This window comes from Narcine bancroftii, chromosome 1 (assembly GCF_036971445.1).
Source record: "Narcine bancroftii isolate sNarBan1 chromosome 1, sNarBan1.hap1, whole genome shotgun sequence".
In the NCBI taxonomy this organism is placed as follows: domain Eukaryota; kingdom Metazoa; phylum Chordata; class Chondrichthyes; order Torpediniformes; family Narcinidae; genus Narcine; species Narcine bancroftii.
The window spans coordinates 58,950,147-58,972,730 of record NC_091469.1 but is presented as its reverse complement, the minus strand read 5'-3'; the positions used below and the strand labels follow the sequence as shown (position 1 = coordinate 58,972,730).

Below are 22,584 nucleotides of genomic sequence, written 5' to 3'. Positions count from 1 at the left end.
GCAGGACCTCGCACGGGCTGAGATGCCCATTTCCATAGGCTGCTGGTGGAACAGTGAAACTGGGCACTCACCACTGGAGGATCCCAGAGAGCCCAGTCGGGGCCTGGATGCTGGAACCAACCAATTGGTGGCCAGTCCACTCAAGCCACGCCCCAGTGGTGACGTAGCTGAGCTCACTATAAAAGGCAGAGCTGCCCCTGAATATACTGAGTGTCGAATACACTCTACCAATGTGCATGTCTTCTTTCTTCTGTGAGTCTTGAGCTACAGTCCTGGAGTTATAACCATGAGCTATAACCTGGCTGTAGCAGTAGCGACCCCACTACACTCTGTATATTTACTATAGTGGGGTTAATTTGGGTGTAATATTGTTTTGTTAGTAGTTATTAATAAATATTAAGTTTAAATTTAACCCTTTTGTATTGTGTCCTCTCTTGTTGCTGGTTTGGAGTGTAACACCTGAAGTATACACCTTCATCACTTCAAGATGTAACACACATCAACACCAATGCCTTGCCTTGCAAGAGGTGTCAAAGCTCCATGTAAGCACTACCTAATTATATCTTACTTAAACCCTAGTCTCTGCCTTGTTGTCTTCTCTCCACTTCCACGACATCTGTCCAAAAAAATCTGCATGCCTTGACATATATATTTGTAGCATTCCTTGTCCATTCACATGCTTTTGCTGACACTTTAGATTCAAGCTTCTTTCTTTTATATCCACTTTCTCTTTTCATTACCTCTCCTTTTACTCTTCATCAGGACATCTCTCATTGCTATGCTTAATTTTCATTGCTCTTTTCGTGTGTACCTTTTAAATAAATTCTACAATTCATGTTATGACTTTGTCAGAAACTTCGTTGACAGGCGACGATACCTTTCTCTTAAATTATACCTGAATATATTAGCCAGTTTTCCCCTCGCAGGTGGCCACAAGGCTTTTTAAAAAAAATTGCCTCATGATCTGTTCCTCTGATCATGAAGGCCGTCTCTTCATCCACTGACCATCCAACTTATTCCAGCCCACTTGCCTCTCAAGTAAAATCCTTGTTTTCCACATTTTATTTTCCCCTTCACCCTCTGCACCTTGGCAAATTTCAAAGTGTCCTCCCATATTCATGGCCCTCCTATATCTTGCTTCACTGAACTCCTCAATCCTTTCAACTGTTACTCCTATAATCACTTACACGGGTTACCAATTAAAAAAAATGATTGTTCTTGCTTTCAAATCCCTCCGTGGCCTTGATCTCTCATAACATCTACTTTTATCCACCACAACTCCCCCCTGATCATCCCCAACTTTTAATTTAAGACCTTAAATCTTGGAATTTCTTCCAAATCTCCCCACTCTTCCTTAAAAGATTACAAAAACCCCCCGATCTCAGTATTTTTGCCATCATCCCGGAGGTCTGCTTCCGAAGTACAGAGTCTGTTTGATAACACTCCGCAGTTAAAACTTCTTGTGATCTGTTGTCAACACCAAAAGTGACTCAAGTCACAAATACTGCACGCAGATAGAGAATTATGGACGGGACACACTTTCTTATGAAAATGTGTGTTTGTTCTGTAAACTATAAGAGGCTCTATAATCCCACAAATACCTCCGTTCAAGTATTCTTCCAACAGGAATGCACAGTTTATTTTAAACAATACGCCGGTGCTGCACAGGACACTGGACCTTCACTGCATGAACTGCTGGAAGTCAGTCTCACATGCTTCAACCAACATAGTTTCCATTAATAACGGACTGCTGTAAGTATCCTGCAACAAGAAATAAAATGCCTTTTGGAAGAAAGCAAAGCCCTCAGGGAGACCGTGCTGAAAAATCCTCACCTCCTCCGCAAGGCGCTTGAGGGTCTCCCGGCGGCCGCTTCCGGTGTCACACGGACCGAGGTCGTGCACACGCCGAGCTGCGCCGAACGTTCCATCCGCCTGTCAGCCCTGCATGAGCTCGCTCGCTCTCTCCAGCGTCCCGTTCCGCCTCCAAACTGTCCCCGCAGTTGAGCTGCAGCTCCGACAGAAGTTTTGCATTTGCAAGCTTCTCTCTCCCCCCCCCCTCCCCGTGCATATGATCCTCTCCCTCACTCTTTCTGCATCACCCGAACTCAGACCAAGTTCTAATTGAAATTTCTTCACCGCCGACAAAAAAAAACTTTTGCCTTTAATCTCAAAAATATCGGGGAATAGGGGCAGATTGGTGAGTGGCGGGAGTTTGGCTTTGTTTTCCTTATACACTGAACAGAGCGCACGAATTGGGTCTCGGCGCGATGCCCATGGAAGGAAGGGAAGCTCAACTGGATCAGCTGTGCGAATAGGGCTCAGAGGTTCTTTATCAGAGCCATAGAACGCCACAACACAGAAAGCAAGTCATTCGGTCCTTCTAGTCTGTGCCGACCATTATTCCACTAGTCCCATTGACCTGCTCCCATTCCATAACCCTCCAGACCTCTCCCATCCATGTATCTCTCTAATTTATTCTTAAAACTCAAGATCGAGCCCGTATTCACCTCATCAGATGGCACGCTCTCTGAGGAAGTGGTGCAGGGGTTGGCAGTAACAACAGCCCTAGAAAGGAGAAAATGATTTAGCAAGAATGCACAAGTGAGGTTAGGTCAGGTTTTATTTTCGTAATTTCACAGAGGGAGCAGTGGGAATGGCAGGGGTATGCTCCTCATGAAGCATGTGGATAATCAGGGAAGCCACAAGTGTCACTGACAACTTCATCTGTGAGAAGTGATCCATCGAATCTTGGCTTTGTAGATTCAAAATTGGCTTGTCTGCAGAAAGCAGAGGGTAAATGGAATGTATTCTGCCTGGAGTCAGAGACAAATGGAGTTCTACAGGGATCTGTTCTGGGATCCCTGCTCTTTGTGATTTTTATGCACGACCCGGGTGAAGAATTAGAAGGATGATTTAGTAGATATGCAGATGGCACAAAGGTTGGAGGTGTTGTGAATAGTGTAGTAGGTTACCATAGGATAAAACATTAATTGACAGGATGCAGAGTTGGGTAGAAAAGTTGCAGATGGAGTTCAATTTGGATATGTGTGAAGTGATGCATTTTGAAAGATCAAACTTGAAGACAGAGTGTATGGTTAATAGCAGGATTCTTAACAGTGTAGAAGAACAGAGAGACTGAATCCATAGATCTCTCAAGGTTGCCACACAGGTTGATAGGGAGTTAAGAAGGTTTATGGTATTGTAATGGATAAATATTGGGAGGAATTTGGTAAGATTAGTGGGTTACATACATTTACACATTTTAAAACAGAATACATATTCAAGAACATTGCAAAAACTATGGAGACTGTTATGCATATTTCACAAGTAGGTGCTAATTGAAATGATGTCATGAAATGAAAAAAAACATTGTCTTGGATAGGAGACAAACTGGCTGTTTAAAAGTACCTACAATGTGCTCATAGAAAAATCACTCCTGGGGTTTGTTTATCTAAGACAACAGATGGGAGCAGAAGGATAACTCCTGTGGTTTGATGAAGAAGGTGGTTTTTTTTTTGCAAGTGAGAGAGTCACATGGGCTTTCTGGCAGTTGGAGAGAGAGAGAGAGGGAGAAAAGATGAGCTCACTCAGCTAGTGTGTGTGACACTGAAAGCAGCAGAACAGTGCAAGCCAGGAAGCTTGTTGAAACAGAAAACTCCAGAGCAGTGCTATCTGTCTGATGTTTCTCTTGGTATAAGTGGAACAGAAAGGAACTCTGTGCTAGCCTGAAAGAAAGAGATTATCAGCTGGAGAACCCTGATGTGGCAAGTTTTATCAGCAAGACATTGAGGTGACTAATGGTGGTACCTCAGTTGTGGACATTCTGGAACAACAAATCTCTCTCTGCAAACCCTACAAGAACCTTCATGAGTGGTAAACATTTACTTTTCGAGCACCAAAGCCTGGTGAACTTTATACATGTTAAATTCTGTGCACAGTATAAGAATTTCCTGCATCCAGAGAACTTGGAAGAAGGAGAAGTGAGATTGAACTGTGAACCAAATAACTTTTCTTAAATTTACACACACATCATACACGTTCACTTTGAATTAGAAGGGGGTTTACTTTGGGTTAGTTAAGTATAGAGATAAGTTAAACTTTGATTCTGTTTTAATGTTTAAAGATAATTAAAAACAACTTTTGTTTAAATAACTACTTGTCTTGGTAAATGTCTATTGCTGCTGGGTTTTGGGGTTCTTTGGGCTTGTAACAGTATGGTAGCTTTCATTAGTCAGGAGGTTGAGTTCAAGCGTTGTGAAGTAATGTTGCAGTTCCATAAAGCTTTGTTTAGACCACACTTGGAATACAGTGGTCCCCCTTATCCATGGTTTCAGTTACTCACGGTCATAAAATCAAATACAGATCATATTCAGATTGACTGTTGCGGTATCTCAGTGCTTGTGTTCAAGTAACTTCTTTTAATTGTTCTATTTTATTATTAGTTATGGTGGTTAATCTCTTATTGTGCCTAATTTATAAATTAAATTTTAACGTAGAACCATAGAATGCTACAACACAGAAACAAGTCATTCGGCCCTTCTAGTCTGTGCCAACCATTATTCCACTAGACCCATTGACCTGCTCCTATTTTATAACCCTCCAGACCTTTCTCATCCATGTATCTATCCAATTTATTCTTAAAACTCAAGATAGAGCCCATATTCACCTCATCAAATAACAGCCCATTCCACACTCCAACCACTCTCTGAGTGAAGAACTTTCCCCTAATGTTCCCCCTAAGGCTTTCCCCTTTCTGCTTAAAATTATGACCTCTACTATTTATCTCCCCCGATCTAAGTGGAAAAAGCCTACTTGCATCCACTCAGTCTATACCTCTCATAATCTTGTAAAACTCCAAGGAATAAAGTCCTAACCTGTTTACTCTTTCCCTGTAACTCAACTCCTGAAGACCTGCCAACATCCTAGTAAATCTTCTCTGCACTCTTTCAATCTTATCGATATCTTTCCTGCATTAGACCACCAGACCTGCACACAATATTCCAAATTTGGCCTCATCAATGTCTTAAACAACTTCAACATAACATCCCAACTCCTATACTCAATACTTTGATAGGTGTGTATGTATAGGAAAAAACATAGTTATATAGGGTTTGGAACTATCTGTGGTTTCATCCATCCACTGGGGGTTTTGGAACATATCCCCCGCAGAAAAAGGGGGACTACTGTATCATGATCCGTTCTGGTTGTCTCATGACAGGAAGGATGTGAAAGCTATGGAAAACATGCAAAGGAGATTTGCCAGGATGTTGTCTGAATTGGAGAATATGTCATATGAGCAAGGTGTGATGGATTATATCATATTTTATATTGTATATAGATATGTTTTTGAAGGAGATAGATTGTGGGAGTAGTGTAGGTCACAAACACTTCACAAAACAGATCTCATTTAAAATGCAAAAGCTTTGCTGAAAGTAAGTCATGCAGGCACCAAGAACCTTTGCAAAGACAATAAAATAAAGAGACTGCTTTGCTAAAGAATGTCAAAAGCAGGTGTAGATGGATTATTGTTTTGAAAGCAACAAATGATCAGTCTCAGAAGTTAGGGTCCGGTGCCGCAATCTGTCTGGATGCAGTTTGCGGTTCTAGGAAGATCATGTGGTTTGGAAAGCAGAGAGAGAGAGAGGGCAGACTAAACAGGCTTTCTCTAAGAGTGAGAGTGAGAGTGAGTGAGAGAGAGAGAGAGAACTGTGTTTTGTAGTCGTGGCAAGCTGGCAGCTTGTTGAAACCCCATTTTGAAGACAGGTTGTGAGTTCTGAGTTCAGTCTGTTGAAAACCCTTGTAGTCCTTACAAGAGGAAATGGCTGTCTAGAGTCTTTCATCTGAAATAAGGGAAACAAAAGGAACTCTATGGTGACCTGCAGAAGAAGAGGTTATCATTTGGAAAACCCTGATGGGGCAAGTTTCTTCGGCAAGATACTGAAGTGGCTGATCGGAGGGAATCAGTTTGTGTGTGTCCAATGAGCAACAAGTCTCTCTCTGAAACCAACAAGAACCTTCCTGAGCGATAACCAATTACCTTTAAGCATCCAAAGCTTGGTGAACATTCATAAATGTTAAATTTTATGCACAGTATAAGAATTGCCTGATACAGTGAACTTGGAGGAGTGAGAAATGAAATTAGACTGTGAATCAAATAACTTTTCTGACCTTATACACATTACATACACGTGTGCTTAGAATTAAAAGGGGGTTAAGTTAATAGTAATAAGTTAAAGTTTAATCCTATTTTTATGCTTAAATAAAATTAAAATCTACTTTAAGTAGTTACTTGTCTTGGTGAATTTCTTTTGTCTCTGGGTTCTGGGGTCCTCTGGGCCCATAACAAAGATTAACTGTTTGGGCTTTTCTCTTTGGAGTGAAGAAGGATGAGAGGTGACTTAATAGAGGTCTTGAGATTATGAGAGGAATAGATAGTGTGGATAGCCAGCAACTTTTCTCCCTAGGGCTCCTGGCACCAGCAGCAGCGGACCTCAGGTGCCTGGCATCAGTGGCAGCAGTGGACCTTGGGCCCCCAGGCAGCAGCAGACCTCAAGCTCCTGGGTAAGTATGAGACCCTTGGTGGGGAAGGGTCGGTGATCAGTGATGGCCAACATTTTTTTTTGGTGAGAATTAAACATTATTTTAATGCTTAAAAAGTCTTGTTGTTTGTTGCTGTTTAAACCCTGCTACAAATGATTTGCTGATGTTACTTGGATGCTCTTAAAAAATGATCAGTTCTCAAAAAACAACGTTTATCCAAAATAGGTCTGGTCCCCACCATTTCGGATAATTGGAGTTGTACTGTAGTTTAGTCTAAAACCAGTGTAATATGCCTAAACAATGGAAACCACAAGGGAATGAGGGAAGAGTTGGCCAGGGTAGACTGGGAACATAAACTATGTGAAGGGATAGTTAAGGAACAGTGGAGGACTTTCAAAAAAATTTTTCAAGGTGCTCAACAAAAGTATATTCCAGTTAAGGGTGGGGCAGGCAGCCTTGGATAACTAAGGAAATAAATGAAGGCATCAAACTAAAAGCTTGTGTGTACAAAATCAGCAAGAGCAGTGGGAAACTAGAAGACTGGGAAAACGAGAAGATTGGGAAGGAGGGCTGGGGCAGGGACAGATGGCTGGGGGGTTGACAGACGGCTGGAGGGAGTGCGACAGATGGCTTGGGGGGCTGTGGGGGAGACCTACTCTTAGTCCTATGAGTGTGTAATCGCTGGCCCTCCCCCCCCCCAAATTGCCGGGGAGGGCAAATTAGAGGGAATTTGGACCACGGTGTAAAAGGCCCAGAAGGTCCTGCCTTCCTGGGAATTTCACCCGGGTCCAAATAGGGCACCGCTCGCCAGCGGAGTGAAAAGGCCAAGTGTAAACCCTGCAGCTTCTATTTGTCTTGCACCCTTAAACTGTAATAGCAATTTCAAGCAAAGTTTTAAAAATCAAATATAGTGTAGCAATAGGAAAAAATATCTAAGACCTTTCTCAAAGATGCAGGTTTTAAGTGATATGTAGCAGCCCACATGCGGAGACATAGACATGCCTGCAAAATGGCCAATGAATGCCATGATCACGCAGAACTTGGGGTGACACCAGCATTGTCCCAGGTGACTTCCGCATGGCAGGAAGATGGGAACTCTGGGAGGAATGCCAGCCAATCCGATGACGTCAGCGCCAGGGGCTCATGTAAGGCCAGAGCAATAAATCAGCCTCGTTTTTCAAGGCTTTAGTGTGTGTGTCCTTCTTCTCCTTGCTTACATAGCACGTACACTACATTGGTGACCTCGACAGATCCAACCGGCAGTTGGACCCAAAGATGATTAATCAAGTTGAGCCAGCAACCATCCATGTGGTCTCTCTCAGGCTTCCAACATTCTGCGTATCGCAGCCACATGTGTGGTTTGAGCAGGCCGAGGCTCAGTTCCAGCTTAGCCACCTCACTGCCAATGATGTGAGTGCCCTTATTCAGGACACAGTGGCAAGGGTTGTAGATTTTCTACAGCAGTCTCCAGAGCAAGGCAAATATGCTGCACTCATGGAGGTACTAACCCGGACTTTTGGGCTTTCCTGGTGTGAGCATGCCACCTGATTGCTGCATATGGACAGATTGGGGAACAGAGACCCATCCGCCCTAATGATCAAGATGCTCACTCTAACTGAGGGCTACAAGCCTTGCCTGCTCTTTGAGCAGATCTTTCTGGAGCAGCTGCCCAAGGATATGACTCTTGCTCACAGACAAGGACTTCAGCGACCCTCAGAGGTTCGGAGCCTGGGCGGACATGCTCTGGAGAGCAAAGAAGGCCACCTTCAGCAAGCACCATGAACAAATCCCAGTGAGATCAAGGCCAGCAGAGAGACAAGTGAACACCCCGGGACAGCTATGCTACTACCACCAGCGATGTGGTGAGGAGGCCTGTTGATGCTGGTCACCCTGCAAGTTTTCAGGAAGTGCCCTGGTCAACTGTCATTGATGGCTGTGGCAGTTGGCCCACATGATAGCCTCCTCCACGTCTGGGACTCACTGTCAAGTAGGCGTTTCCTGGTCGACACAGGTGCTAAGATAAGCATCCTACACCTGCTGCAGCAAACAGGGTCCAGCATTGAGGGCAGCCAACAGTTCCTCCACTCAAACATTTGAGACCCACACCATTCCCCTTCATTTTGGCAACAGCCACTTTATCTGGACCTTCACCCTCGCAGCAGTGGTGCAACCGTTCCTGTGGGCTGATTTCCTTCGGGCCCAAGGGACCTCAAGGGACGGCACTTGGTGCATGCCAAAATCTCAGACTCTGCCCCGGGGGAAGCCAAGCTACCCCTCCCTACCCCCCAACCCCCCCCCCCCCAACCTGGACTCTATTATACTCTCGAACAATGAATTAGCCCACATCCGGGCAGAATTTCCATCAATAGTGACACCACCGTTCTCCACAGCCGAGCCAAAGCACTGGGTAAGGCATCACATACTGACTGGGTTGGGGGGGGGGCACTCCATGCCAAGGCATGACAACTCCCTCCTGAGAAGTTCAGCCTGGTGAAGGAGGATTTTTTTTTAAATGGAGGAGCTGGGGATTGTGCGGCACTCCAACAGTCCCTGGGACTGTTCCCTCCACATGGTTTCTGTTAGCCTCCCCCCACCTCTCCTTTTCCCCACCTTCTGTCTCCTTTTCTCTATCTCTGTCTATCTCTCTTTCCAAATCCCTCTGTCTCATTTCCTCCAACTCTAAATTCACAATGCTACCCTCTCCCTCGATCAATCCTCAACTTCTCTCCTGCTCTCCTATCCATGTCCACCTATGGCCTCTGGCTGTTGGCCTGCATTCCTTCCCTTGCCCTTTTTCCCCTCATCTCTCCCACCTTTTTATTCAGGGGCTTGTCTGGTTTTTGCTTGTACTTTGACAAAGGGCTCAGGCACAAAAAGATGTTTGTATATCCAGCACTTTTGTGTTTTAACTGTAGGTTTTAAATAATATCTTCAAAGGAGAAGATATAGATAGAGACCCGAGATATTGAAAGAGTGAGCTCACATTTGGGGACCTTAAAGGCTGAAGGCACAATGAGGTAGAGTAATTGTATTCTAACATGTCACCCATAATGCATGATACTCTCAAGATGACTGCAATGGGGTGGAGACAATTGCCAGCCTCTTTGCAGACTGCATTTGCTAAGAGTGCCTGTAGAAGATGGCAAGGGTCCTTGCCATGGTTCATTCCCAGCTACTCAGAGCCACCATGCAGGACAGAAGGATGGACATCTGCCTGGTCAGCTTAGACCAGGGGAAGGTGTAAAACAGGATATAGCACAGATACATGATGGGTGTGCTTTCTAAAATGGGCTTTTGGGAAGGAATCTGAAGTAGGATTCAACTACTCTGCATAGAGATCCATAATGTAGTTCAAGTTATGGGTGGGAAATAGATAGCTTCCCCATCAAGTCTGGAGTCAGGCAGGGGTGTTCACTCTCTCCTGCCTTGTTTCTGTGTTACATAGAACAGATTGCTGAATTCATCAGGGAGAATGAGGGCATAAGAGGTGTGACATTGCCAGGCAATGGAGATACCCAAGTCAAAGTATCCCTGTACATGATCGATGTTGCTGTCCTCTGCTCAGATGGTCTGTTGATGACAGCGTTTGCAACCAGTTTGAGTTGGTGCTGAGTGCCAGAGTTTACTGGAAGAAGAACAAGGCAATGCTCTTTGGTAACTGACCCAGCCAAACCACCATCCCCTTCACACTAAAGGTGCTGGCTCAGAGGGATTGAGGCATGTTAACAAAACTTGGTCGAAGTGGATAGCCAAGGTTCATCAGAAACTGGGACTGTGGAGCACTGTCCCCTCTCAATTTCAGGGAAGAATCTGGCCATCAGGTGCTCTTGGTACTTCTAGACCTAGAACATGTGTGGCCCATCCCCACACTTTCACACTGGCAGCAACCCAAGCCATCTTCAAATTCATGAGGGGGTCCAGGGTAGAAGGGGCTGATGTCTGTCCATGTACTAGTCATGACAAGGGGAAGTAAGAGTCTACCTAATCTGGTCCTCATCCTGAGAAACACAAAAAATCAGGAGCTGGAGTCTACTTGTTGGAGGAACTCAGCAGGTCACACAGCATCCATGAGTAGAAATGGTCAGTCAACCTTTATGGTTCTGGATCCATAATTGTAAGACAATGATTAAGATTTTTTTTTAAAGATATCCATATTTAAAAGAGGGAAAGAAGCTGAGGAAGGGCCATATGGAGGTGATATGGTGTGTGTCAGAAGGTGTGAGATATGGAAAAACTGGTGGAGGGAGAGTCCACTAGAAAGGGGAGGGGAAGAAATATTAGAGAGAGGGTGGAAAAATAGTAAGTACAGGGGTAGATTAAGAAATGCAAACAGTGGAACCAGATGGAAATGGGAGGGTTAACTAAAATTGGAAAAATTAATGTTCAAGTCATGAGATTTAAGGCTGTCCAGGAGGATTTTCATGTGTTTTTCCTCATGTTTATGTGGCCTCACCCTGATAATAGTTGACGTTGAGGACAGAACAATCTCAGTTTCTTTCTCTTTACCCCCTCCCTCCTGCATCCCCTCCCACCCCTAACTTTGTAATCGGACATTTGCCTGATTTTCGGAACTCCTGAGAAAGGTCTTGAGGCCAAAATGTTGACTGTTTTTTACTGCAGAGTTTCTCAAGCACCTTTGTGTGCTGCTCTAGACACACAATTTGCAGATTTTGTGTTTACCTCCAAGTTTTAAGTAATCTCAAGCTTACAGAGCAATGAATGAGGAATGCAGATGTATTTTGGAATAGTGATCTAAAGATAAATATATGGATGAGGTTCATCAGTAGAGGAACTGAAGTAGATGTGGCATCAATCCATGTTATGGAACATGGCCATTTTACTGATCCCACAGGTGTGTCCTCCATATCTCCTGTTACGAGCCCAGAGGACCCCAAAACCAAACAGCAATAGAAATTTAGAAAGACAAATGGTTACTTGAACAAAAGTTGCTTTTAATTTTCTTTAAACATAAAAACAGGATCAAACTGAAACTTATTACATTAAGCTAACTTAACCCCCTTCTAATTCTAAGCGCATGTGTATATAATGTCTATATGTTCAGGAAAGTTCTTTGCTTTAATAGTCTAATAATTCACTTCTCACTTCTCCAAGTTCATGGGTATCAGGCAATTCTTATACAGTGCACAGAATTTAATATTTATGAATTTTCACCAGGCTCTGGTGCTTAAAGGTAAATGGTTTCCACTCAGGAAGGTTCTTGTTGGTTTCAGAGAGAGACTTGTTGCTCACTGGACACCCACAAACTGATTCCCTCCGATCAGTCACTTCAGTGTCTTGCTGAAGAACTTGCCCCATCATGGGTTTTCCAAATGATAACCTTTTCCTCCAGATTACCACAGGATTCCTCTTGTTTCCCTTATTTCAGGAGAAACATACTAGCAAGCCATTTCCTCTTGTAAGGACTACAAGTGTTTTCAACAGGCTGAACTCAGAACTCACAACCCATCTTCAAAATGGGGTTTCCTGCTTGCCATGGTGCAGCCTGAAAAGCCACTGTAGAACTGACTTCTCTCTCTCTCTCTCTCTCTCTCTCTCACTTTCTAACAGAAGAATCCTGATTTCTTTCTTCTCTCTCTGCTTGTAAAAGCCAAAACCCCTCCCAAGGCTTCGAATCCAATCCTTGAAAGATCTTTATCAGCACTTGAGCCCAGACTTTGTTCCATTTGCATCTACTTCTGAAGTTTCTTCCAAAGCAGTTCCATTGTCTTTTGCAAAGTCACTGGTGGTGCATGAATGTCTAGCTTCAGAAAAGCTCTTGCATTTTAAATGAGATATGAAGTGCAAGTATCTGTTTGTGAAGTGACCTCACAATCTATCTCTTTTAAAGACATATTTATATATAATATAACATCTAATATACCCCGTAACACTCCTCTTAGATTCAATATTGACATCAAAGGTGTAAATTTGAGATCAGGTTCAGGCAGTAGAGATAAAATCAAAGCCCAAGAAAGATGGTAGTTAGGTAAAGAGGATTGCATTCAGAATATATGTGGCAATTGATTTGTGTTTTGGATACTAAAGTGCAACAGGAAGAAAACAGTGTATGGGGAAGACACACATTAATAACTTTGTCCTCCATGATTTCACTTTAACTTTTTTAATGTTTTACCACTTCAGCCCCCTTGGGGGCTCTCCATCGTGGCCCACTACCTGGGATTATTATCAGCTGGTTCAATTCTTCTCCGGAGACACAAAAAATGTTGCAGATGCTGGAGTCTGGAGCAGAAAACAACCTGCTAGATGAACTTGGGACCGTGCAGTATCAAATGGTCATCATTTTGGGTCAGAACCTTCATCATGACTATTCAAAGAGTTCTGGAATTGTGGCAGGGTGGAAACCTCTTTGGAGGGAGTTAAATACTAAAAGATGGATGCAAGTAAGGTTGTGATAGCAAAAATTGATTTTGTTTGATCTTTTTTTCATGCTCAGAAAATTTCACTGGGTATAAATTGGGGACAGTGTAAATGATTGAGGAAATTTACTTATGTCAGAATTCCAGTATCAATCATGAAAGGCAGATGTAAATGTAGTGAGAAATTAACTTGACCATTAAACTGCAAAGTTGTAACATTGAGACTTTTTGGTGGTAAGGTTCTAGCGCCATCTGTTGATAAGCATACAGTATATGATGACAATTATATGGAAAAACATTAATCAAAGAATATGCATTAATCTGCACCACACATAACACTCATTTTCAATAAACACTTAAAAGTAATAGTTTTGAATAAATATGCCATTGTTTAGTGCATTTTAGCTACGGTAATTGAGGACAAATGTTCAATGAGTGACTTCATTGTATGGAGCCAGGAGAATTAAAGCTTTGGGGCAGTTGTTATAAGGGGTCTTGAATTCTCTTACAGAGCTTATCAAGTTACTTTTGTGCAATTATTCCTGCCAGAAAGTATCTGCACTTCAACAACATATAATGTGGGAATGGGTCTGGCAATGATTTTGATCCTGGTTTAATATAGGGTATGTACTAAATGGTTAGTGTAATGGTTAGCAGAATGCTAGCTATTACAGCTGCAGCAAACCAGATTTGAATCTTTTAGGACTTTGTATGTGTCCACATGGGGTACGTCTGGGTGCCTGGTTTCCTTCCATGTTCCAAACACATACAGCTAGTGGATTGATTGTTTACATGGGTGTATTTGGGCAGTATAGGCTCATGGGCTGGAAGGTCCTGTTGCTGCCCTTTATCTCTAAACAAAACATTCAAATATTGCAATAAGAGCTGGTGATCATTGGAACCAAACAAAGCACAACCATCTCTTACATATTCATAATGGTTGTATTAGCTGATTTGCTTGTCCTATCAGTGGATTAGGAGGTTCTTGTGGGGACCGTTCTGGTGGTGTTTCTACAGTGCTTTGATGTTGTAGATAGCACATGACTATGTAGGTATCACTCTGGTGGATCATGAGTTTTGTAGAGGTTTGAACACTTGGATTCTATTTCTGAGACGTCACACTGAATTTTACTGCTGCAATTTGGCTTCTGAGAAATGAGATGTGGTTCAATGTTTCATTGAAGTCTTTTATGGTCATAGAGTGGTGTGGTAGAGCAGGGGCAGGTTAGTAGAACGCATTTGACCATGACCTGCAACTCAGGCTTTGAATCGTGTTACAGTTTTGGAAATGTGGACTGCTACTGCGGTTTGATGTCTTTGGTGAAATACTCATGAGAGTCTCAGCTTGTCCCTGTGAGTGTTGGAGAGAGGGGGCAGCAGATTGTAAATTAAATATAGTCCACGTGAAATGACTGGTTTCTTTAATCTCCAGTAGCTGATTTGGCCACCCTACAAACCAGTTCCCTCTTGTACAATTGGCTCCAGCTTGAGGGAGAACGGTGAAAATGCGGAAGTTTCCACCCCGACTTGGTATTTTCATAATTAGATCATAGCCTTAACGTTGGTCTTCAATTGGATTTCCGGGCGTATAAATGCAACATTGATGGCTACGTTAAATTCCGAGCGGAGAGCTTTCGTTCGGAAAATCAACAGGTGAGATGTAGTTTATGCGACTTCCTTCTGATCAGGGAAGCGCATTGTTTTATTTGATGGGACGCCTGGAAATACAGAAGGCAGGTTAGAGCCTGTGAACTGCGAGAAATGTCATGCTGTGGTCTCATTGACAGCAGTTTGTTGCCTTATTTACCAGATGAAAACGGTCTCAATCTTACAACAAATGTTCAAAGTCGATCTTTGTTTTGTTGATATGTTTTAGAACCATGTGATTATACCTGAGTATTTTGACTGATTGGTTTGATTGCGTTGAACTTGGTTAGAAAAGTTAAGTTCATGGGAAAATCACAGACCATTGATTTCCCCTAAAACACCGAGTCCAACTTTCAACGCCTGGACAAGCAAATTAAAGGAGCGAAACTGACACAAAATTGTGGAGCAATAATGTGAAATGGAAAAACACTCACAAAGGTTGCAATTTAATAATGTGATGGTGTGCATGCAAGACTTCAGAGCTAGGATTAAAATTTGTCAATTTCCCAACCTCAAGATACTTTTTTAAAGAGTTACCGGAGATGCCCCAGCATTTGGACACTAGTTAAATATTGGGTAAATGAGATTTAAAAAAAATAAAACTAATGCAGGAAATCTGTAATAAAAACGGAAATTGTATTGCATTGAAGACCTGAAAAGAGAGCAGTTTCTCTTTCTACAGATGCTGGTTGATGTGTGGTGTGTTTCCAGCATTTTCAGATTTTGTGTAGAATCACAGTCTTTTCCATCTAATTTCACATCAAGATGGGGTGATGTGGGGAGGATGTTTTCTCTTGTGGGAGAATCTGGAACGAAGGGGTTGGTATTTAAAAATAAGGAGTCACTCCTGTGTAAAGGATAACTGATAATTGATGCTGCTCTTGATGGCAATGTTCCAAATAGTATTCTCAATGGTGGGGAGAATTTTGGCTGTGATGTACTGGGCTGAGTCCATTACTTATTGAAGGATTTTTCACTCAGAGGTATTGGTGTCCCCATACCAGGCTATATTGCAGCCAGTCACACACTTTCCCCCACACATCCGTAGAAGTTTGCCAAGGTTTCCAGTGACATACCAAACGTCTGCAGACTCCTGAGAAAGTGGAGGTGCTATTGTGCTTTCTCCATATGAACTCTATTGCATATTTACATTATTATACACAACCCAGTCGGTTCACCAGATAAATACAAAAGTTGCAGATCTGGAATCTTGAACAGGTAAAGAATTGCTGGTGGAACTCAGCAGGGGCAGTCAGCATCCATGGGCAGAAATGATCAGTCAACATTTAGGATCTGGATCCTTTATCAAGATGAGAAAGAAAGAAATATTACCTTGCAACCACACTGGTTCTGATTAGAAATCTTGAAATTATACATTGGATCTGAGTCCAACTCCTTTCAATCAAGTTTTCTATTCATTATGTAACTAAACTGGTCTGGGATGAGGGGATTATAATTACAATGTTTAGATATGATAATAAAATTTAGCAACATTAATTAATGAACAGGGTTGTATCAAGCTTGAAAAAGTCATAAATAAAATTAGTAAATGGAGAGTCAACAGATGTAATTTAATGTGGATTGGCATGTGACACAATAGGAAGCAAGAAGGTTTGTGCTCTAAATGCCATTATTTTGAGTAAGGATGCTAGAGCAGGGGAACTTGGATATTCTTAAATCTCTGAAGATGACCAGGAAAATCCATAAACTCCTTAAAGGAATCCTGGTGATACACGAGATTGCTCATGCAGAAATCTGGAGCACAAAAACAGACTGCTGGAGGTGCTCAATGAGTCGAGCGGTATCTGTGAAGGCAAAGGAATGATTGATGCAGGGTCTCAACCTGAAATATTGACCGTAACCTTTGCTTTCACTTGTATTACTTGACCACCGAGTTCCTCCACTCATTTTTTTTTAGTAAAGGGATCTTGGCTTTGTAAATGGGGGCATGAATGCAAAAACATGAACATATTGCAAATTATGTCTCAGCTGGAGTAAAAATAGAAAAAAAATCAGAAGATATTGGAAATCAGACTCCATTTGAATATTAAGCTAAGGCAATAGAAGCAGAATTAACCTTTGGCCCAAAAGATCCTTTGTCAGCTAAGTCAAATTCTGAGAAGATTTTGTCTAGGTGGAGACGGCACAGATAATTTTTATCAGAATGATACCAGTGATGCGAGACTTAAGTAGTTGGATTGTTTAAGAATTGGAGATGTCTTATTTAGAACAGTGTGAGGAAAAGCATGCAGAGGTATCAAAAACTGAAGGGTTTTGAGAAAACAAATGGGGAATTTTGTTTAGCATGTGGAGGCTATATATTTGGTGGTCATATTTAAAATAACTAGTCAAAAAAATGAAGATTGTTTTTTATTCCCCCACACAGAATAATTAATAATGGGTATGTGGCAATTTGATGATCTGATTCCATTGGAACATTGAGAAGCTAATTTTATGTCCACTTCAGGATGACTAATTGCAGAGAGTAGGACAAACTCTTGTGCAATTGTACACTTATGTAGAGTTGGTACTTAAATTGGCGGGCTGCTTGCCTTTAGGCTTGCTGTATGATTCCACAATTCTATTTGCTGCTTGTTGTTTATGTTGTGGTGTGGTTTGCACTTTATTGCTTCCCTATCCCTTCTTCAAGATGCTGCTTAAAACACATCTCTTTAACCAAGCTTTTCCTCATCTGATGTAATAAATTAACTTGAGGCTTAATGCCATTTTTTTTAATAGCTGTGTAACAGTGCCTGGACTTAAAAAAAATAATAAATATATAATATGAATCTTGCTACTGAAAGTCACAGACTAAAGTTCATTGCAATCTATGGAAAGATTCTGTCTTGCACTAAACTGAACCTCAGTTTTTGGCCAAAGGTTGGAGGAACATTAACAAATTAGATCAAGGTTGTCAGTTTCCCTGATTTTGATTTATTTGCCTCAAGTTGAGGGTAAAGACAAGGAGGAGCATTTAATTTGATTGTTTACATGTTTCTGCTGTGTACAGTTAATTTGTGCACTACCAATTGGTGGTAATTCTGCCATGCCCGCAGGAAAAAGGAATCTCAGCGTTGTCTGTGATGTCATGCATGTACTCTGACAATAAATCTGAAATCTTCATTCAAACCAGGAGATGAGGTCAATGAGTAATAACCTCACAAAGAGTATTGTGATTGTGATTGAATTTAATATCAGGATGTGTGGCAAAATATTGTTAATTTACAAGTTAGGGTGGCTAGCAGTTTGAGAGCAGAGACAAATGTGAGTCATGTGTCAGAGTTCATCTCAATTTGTATCAAATTTAATATTAATGATATTACATGGGATACTTTGAATTTATATCATTAAAAACCAAACAGTCTAACCATTTCATGGTAGTATTTATGCTCTATCTAAGCTTTCTTTTGTCTTTCCTCTTCCAAATCTATTTAGATTGAATTGAATGGTGGAAAGATTTAGATGGCTAAACAGTATGTTCCTCTTGATGAGTTATCAAGATTTTGTAAAGTTAAAGCAACATTTATCTTGAAGGGATTAGTGCTTCTCTAAGATGAGTTGTATACTTTATGAATGATGTGGCTATAATGCACAAAATCTTCTGAGGCTGTGTCATTAAAGAAAATAAGACCAGAAAGGAAGAGCTGACCAGCAGAAGATTGTGACCACACTTTTTCTCTCTAGCAAATGTTCATTTTTATAGTAAATAAAATCACATAGAAGACACTTAAACAAATTATGCATAAGATTTAAGTCACAAAGTTGCATAGCACAGGAATCAGACCTTTGGGCTGACTTGTCCGAAGATCAAGACCTCCTTTAAGTGTTTTTCCTCTCTCCTTGATCTCTGTTTAGTTTTAGACTCTCTTCTGGGGGAAAAAAAAGACTATCGACCTTTGTCTACAGCCCCATAATTTTATACACCTCTCTAAGGTTACCACTCAGCCTCCTGCACTCCAGTGAGTTTAATCCAATTTGTTTTTGTAACTGAAGCCTTCTGTTCAGGCAAACACCCAGAGAATCTCTCTGCCCTTGTTCCAGTGCTGCCACATCCTTTTTATAGTGTGGACATCAGAACTGCACAAAATATTCCATGTGCAGCCTAATCAATGCATTCATTTAAGCTTCCATAGATTCATACAGCAAGGAATCAGCCCTTTAGCTCATTGATTCTGCACCAACCATCAAGCATCCATTTACACTAATCTCAATTTTCATTCCGCCCACATTTCTATCAACTTTCCTTGATTCTACCACTCTCTCACACTCTGGAGACAATTTATAGTGGCTAATTAATTGACCAACCCATGTTTTGGAAACCAAAGTCCCTGATGGAAACCTATGTGGTGACAGTGAGCATACAGGCAGCATGCTCGGCATTTGAGCCAGATTGTTGGAGATGTCACGCAGTACCTCAATTTGCTATGTCGCTATAATGTCCGAGTTTTGGTTATGTTGTTCTGCATCTGTTAGCACAGGGATATAATGCTGCTCTGTGAGCCCTGAATTTTAATTTTTCTCTTTCTATTTTTTTTAAGTTTCTTCTTGATTCTGCTGTTTTGGTAACTCCAGAAAATTGTCAATTGCATGTTAAGTTTTGAAGCAGAGCAGCAAACAAATGGAGAGGGAGAATAAAAGGAAGTGAGACTGATAAATCCACGTCAACCCCACTGGAAATCTTATACCATCATCTAAGTGGTTTAATTCTAATTCCCAACGTTAGAGAGAGATTAGGTAACCATTTTTAAGGGAACCAGAGTTCAGTCTGCTGGAACTCTTGTGGTTCCAATTACCTGTCACTTTAATTCTCTATCCCAATCCTACTTTGTCATTATCACTCTGTGGTCTTCTGCATTATTCTATTGAGTCTCATCATATGCTTGAGGACCTTATCTGTCAACTGGGTATAACATAGCCTTTTGAACTCTTCCAAATTGTATATTTTCAGTTAATACACTTTCTGTTTGAATTAGAACTGGACAGTTCTGCTGCAGGTAATTCATCTGTAATATTAGCTCATTATTCTTTCTGCACTGATGTTGATTGATTTGTTGGGTGACTCCTATTGCTTTTATCTGTTCCTTTATTTGTTCTCTGCCTCTTCTCTTCCCCCCCCCCCCCCGCCATCCTATCTTGATCAACATTCTGTTTCTTTTGCATAAGACGCTGCCTGCTAAATTTTTCCAGCATTTTCTATTTTTATTTCAGATTTCCAGTATCTGAAGTTTTCATTCACCTTCAGTCATGCCAGATGCTTAGATAGCCAAGCTCCGGCTGAGGGATTTAGTAGAAGGAGGCTAAAAGCATGGGCTAGCACATTTGTGGGGATGGACTATGAGTAAGAAGTTGAATGCCAAACTGGGGCTTAGTAGGACAGTGAGATACAAGCTCAGTTTTAAAAGGGGTTGGGGTAGGGAGGAGAGAAATTTAGTAAGCAGGTGAATGCGATGAAATGTAGCCAATGAAGATTGCCTTAGAACTATAGAAAAATACACCACGGTAAACAAGTCATTCGTCCTTTCTAGTCTGTGCAGAAACATCCTTCCTCCATTCCCACTGACCTGCACCTATTCTGTCACTTTAATATTTCAACTGGAGAAAACTGGCATTTCCAAGGCTGGGTGTCAGGCAAGGGGAGCAGATGTGAATAATCATAAAATCTAACCATGAAGGCTGAGCAAACTAAGGCTTTTCTCTCTGGAGGGACAGAGGATAAGAAGAAACTTAATAGAGGTGTACAAGATTATGAGAGGCATGGAGAGCATTGACAGTCAGCATCTTTTTCACAGGGCAATGGCCAATCAATGCCAGGGGAATGTGAGTGGAGGAAAGTTTAGATTTATAACATTGAAAATTGTGGATGCCTAGACTGTATTGCCAGGGGTGGTGGTGGAGGCTGATATAATAGGAACATTTAAAAGACTCTTGGAGAGGCCCATGAATGTAAGTAAAACAGAAGGTTATGGGTTGCAAGGAAGGCAAGAGTTGGATTGAGAGTGGAATAGGTTTACTTAGGTCAGCATAACATTCCTGATAGTGGAATCGGATCCGTACCTATGGACGACGTCTCAGCGGAACATGATCTGGATAAATGGGCCAAGAAAGTTTGGTGATGGACTCCAACAGGATGGATGTGGTGAGGAAAATCCTTAGTGGAATTATTTTTGTTTGTTTGACAATCAGAGTAGAGCCATAAAGTAATCAACGTCAAGTCTTTCATGTCCAATGCCCTCAGTTTTCATTAGGGTATAAGGGTAAAATTTCCTTCAATAATTCAGTGGTTGAATGAATCTTTGCTTTCTGTGCAGTTAACCATCAGGTCAATTCTGTTAATTATCAGATGGGAGTGAAACAAATTTGCTCTTTTAGTGAGGAAAATATGGTCTTTCACTGTTTGTTCCTAGAATTTGGAAATTGCATTTGGTCTATTAGCACCTCCTTAGTACCCAAGACCCCACTGGTTTTGCAGAATCATTTTCCATAAATTCACAATTTGCTTTTTTCCCCTACAATTTAAATCATCCTTGGCAACCATTTTACTGAAACAATGATTTCCCTACTTCATGTGCATTTGAAGCCCATGTAATTGGGACTTTGCAAGAAAAAATACCTCTTGATCAATTTCATGTAATCATTAATTATTTACACCAACCTGCTTTTAATAAGAAAGCTTTACCCTGCTCAAAGAGGAAAACATTTCTGTGTTTTACCATTTTCTTTGGCTATGTTTTACAAGTCTGATTTTTACTTTGTTTAGACTCTGGGTATCAAACAGTAGGAACATGTTTGAATTGTATCAGGATGCGCAACAAAAGATTGTTCCTAATTGAACAAATTTCTGCGACCTATTCTGAACATAAGCTGAATTTTTTTGATGCTGGCATTGGGTGTCAAATTGAGCAAGTACTCTTCCAACATCAAAATTCCTCACCTTTAACACACATAAAGAACCAATCTTCTTTTCAGCTCCACAGAATTTACCTTTATTGACTAAATTTTCTTGCCTTGACCTCCAAAGCCAATAGCAAACAGGGATTCTATTATGAATCCATATTTTGATTTAGAATAGCACAGCCTTTCTGTCCAAGTCCCGGATTAAAATAATTAAGAAAAATAGGGCAGTTCATTCTTCAAGATTCTAAATGTGATCCCAGTCAGATAAATTTTGCTGCAGATCTTTGTAGAATTGCCCCTTTTTAAATTAAAAAAAAATTTTCACACTATGAACCATATTAATCAAAATACACACAAACATTTCCCTCTTGAATATACACAGTGTCATTTTCTCCCCTTTCCCCCCCTCCCTTCCCTCTCAACTTCCCACCCCCCTCCCTACACACTAAACGTTTAACATATACAATACAATAAACCCATTAAACAATGTCATCACACAGTGAAAATAAACAAGAAAATTGTGTCATCTACTTTTACACACTGGGTCAGTTCATTTTGTCTTCTTCTCATTCTATCATTTTAGGGGGTGAAGGTCCGTGGTAAGCCCTCTCTGTTGTGTTCCATGTACGGTCCCCAAATTTGTTTGAATACTGTAACTTTTAATTTTTTTAATTATATGTTATTTTTTCCAGTGGAATACATTTATTCATTTCTATGTACCGTTGCTGTACTCTCAGGCTCTCTTCTGATTTCCAGGTTGACATAATATATTTTATTGCTACAGCTAAGGCCATCATAATAAATCTTTTTTGCGCTTCATCCAGTTTGAGGCCTAATTCTTTACTTCTTATATTACTTAGAAGAAAGATCTCTGGATTGTTTGGTATGTTGCTTTTTGTGATTTTATTTAATACCTGATTTGGATCTTCCCAAAACTTTTCCACTTTCTCACATGCCCAAATTGCATGTACTGTTGTTCCTGTTTCCTTCTCACAGCAAAAACATCTGTCTGATACTGTTGGGTTCCATTTATTTAACTTTTGGGGCGTGATATATAGCCTGTGTAACCAATTATATTGTATCATGCGTAACCTCCTGTTTACTGTATTTCTCATAGTTCCGGAGC

At 41.2% G+C, this 22,584-nt stretch overlaps 2 protein-coding genes and 1 long non-coding RNA gene across 7 annotated transcripts in view; 2 read left to right on the top strand and 1 right to left on the bottom strand.

Moving 5' to 3' along the window:
* cbwd (COBW domain containing) overlaps positions 1-1,901 on the bottom strand; it is a 58,301-nt gene extending 56,400 nt beyond the window's left edge. For 2 of the 3 annotated variants that reach the window (XM_069927931.1, XM_069927940.1), the window contains exon 1: positions 1,834-1,901. The gene's annotated coding sequence lies outside the window, so the exon portion shown is untranslated. The remainder of the gene's footprint in view (positions 1-1,833) is intronic. The other variant, XM_069927943.1, reaches the window with a different exon arrangement.
* A 12,483-nt stretch (positions 1,902-14,384) lies between these two features.
* The window catches only part of dock8 (dedicator of cytokinesis 8), a 259,931-nt gene continuing 251,731 nt past the window's right edge, over positions 14,385-22,584 (top strand). For 2 of the 3 annotated variants that reach the window (XM_069927641.1, XM_069927639.1), the window contains exon 1: positions 14,387-14,570. In XM_069927641.1, coding sequence (XP_069783742.1) covers positions 14,521-14,570 — 50 coding nt within the window. In that variant the 5' untranslated portion in view covers positions 14,387-14,520. Of the gene's footprint in view, positions 14,571-22,584 lie in introns of all 3 variants that reach the window. The other variant, XM_069927656.1, reaches the window with a different exon arrangement.
* Positions 17,797-22,584, top strand: part of LOC138758642 (uncharacterized) — a 29,394-nt gene continuing 24,606 nt past the window's right edge. Inside the window, exons 1-2 of the long non-coding RNA XR_011354371.1 lie at positions 17,797-17,828; positions 19,773-20,700. This is a non-coding gene — a long non-coding RNA (uncharacterized lncRNA). The remainder of the gene's footprint in view (positions 17,829-19,772; positions 20,701-22,584) is intronic.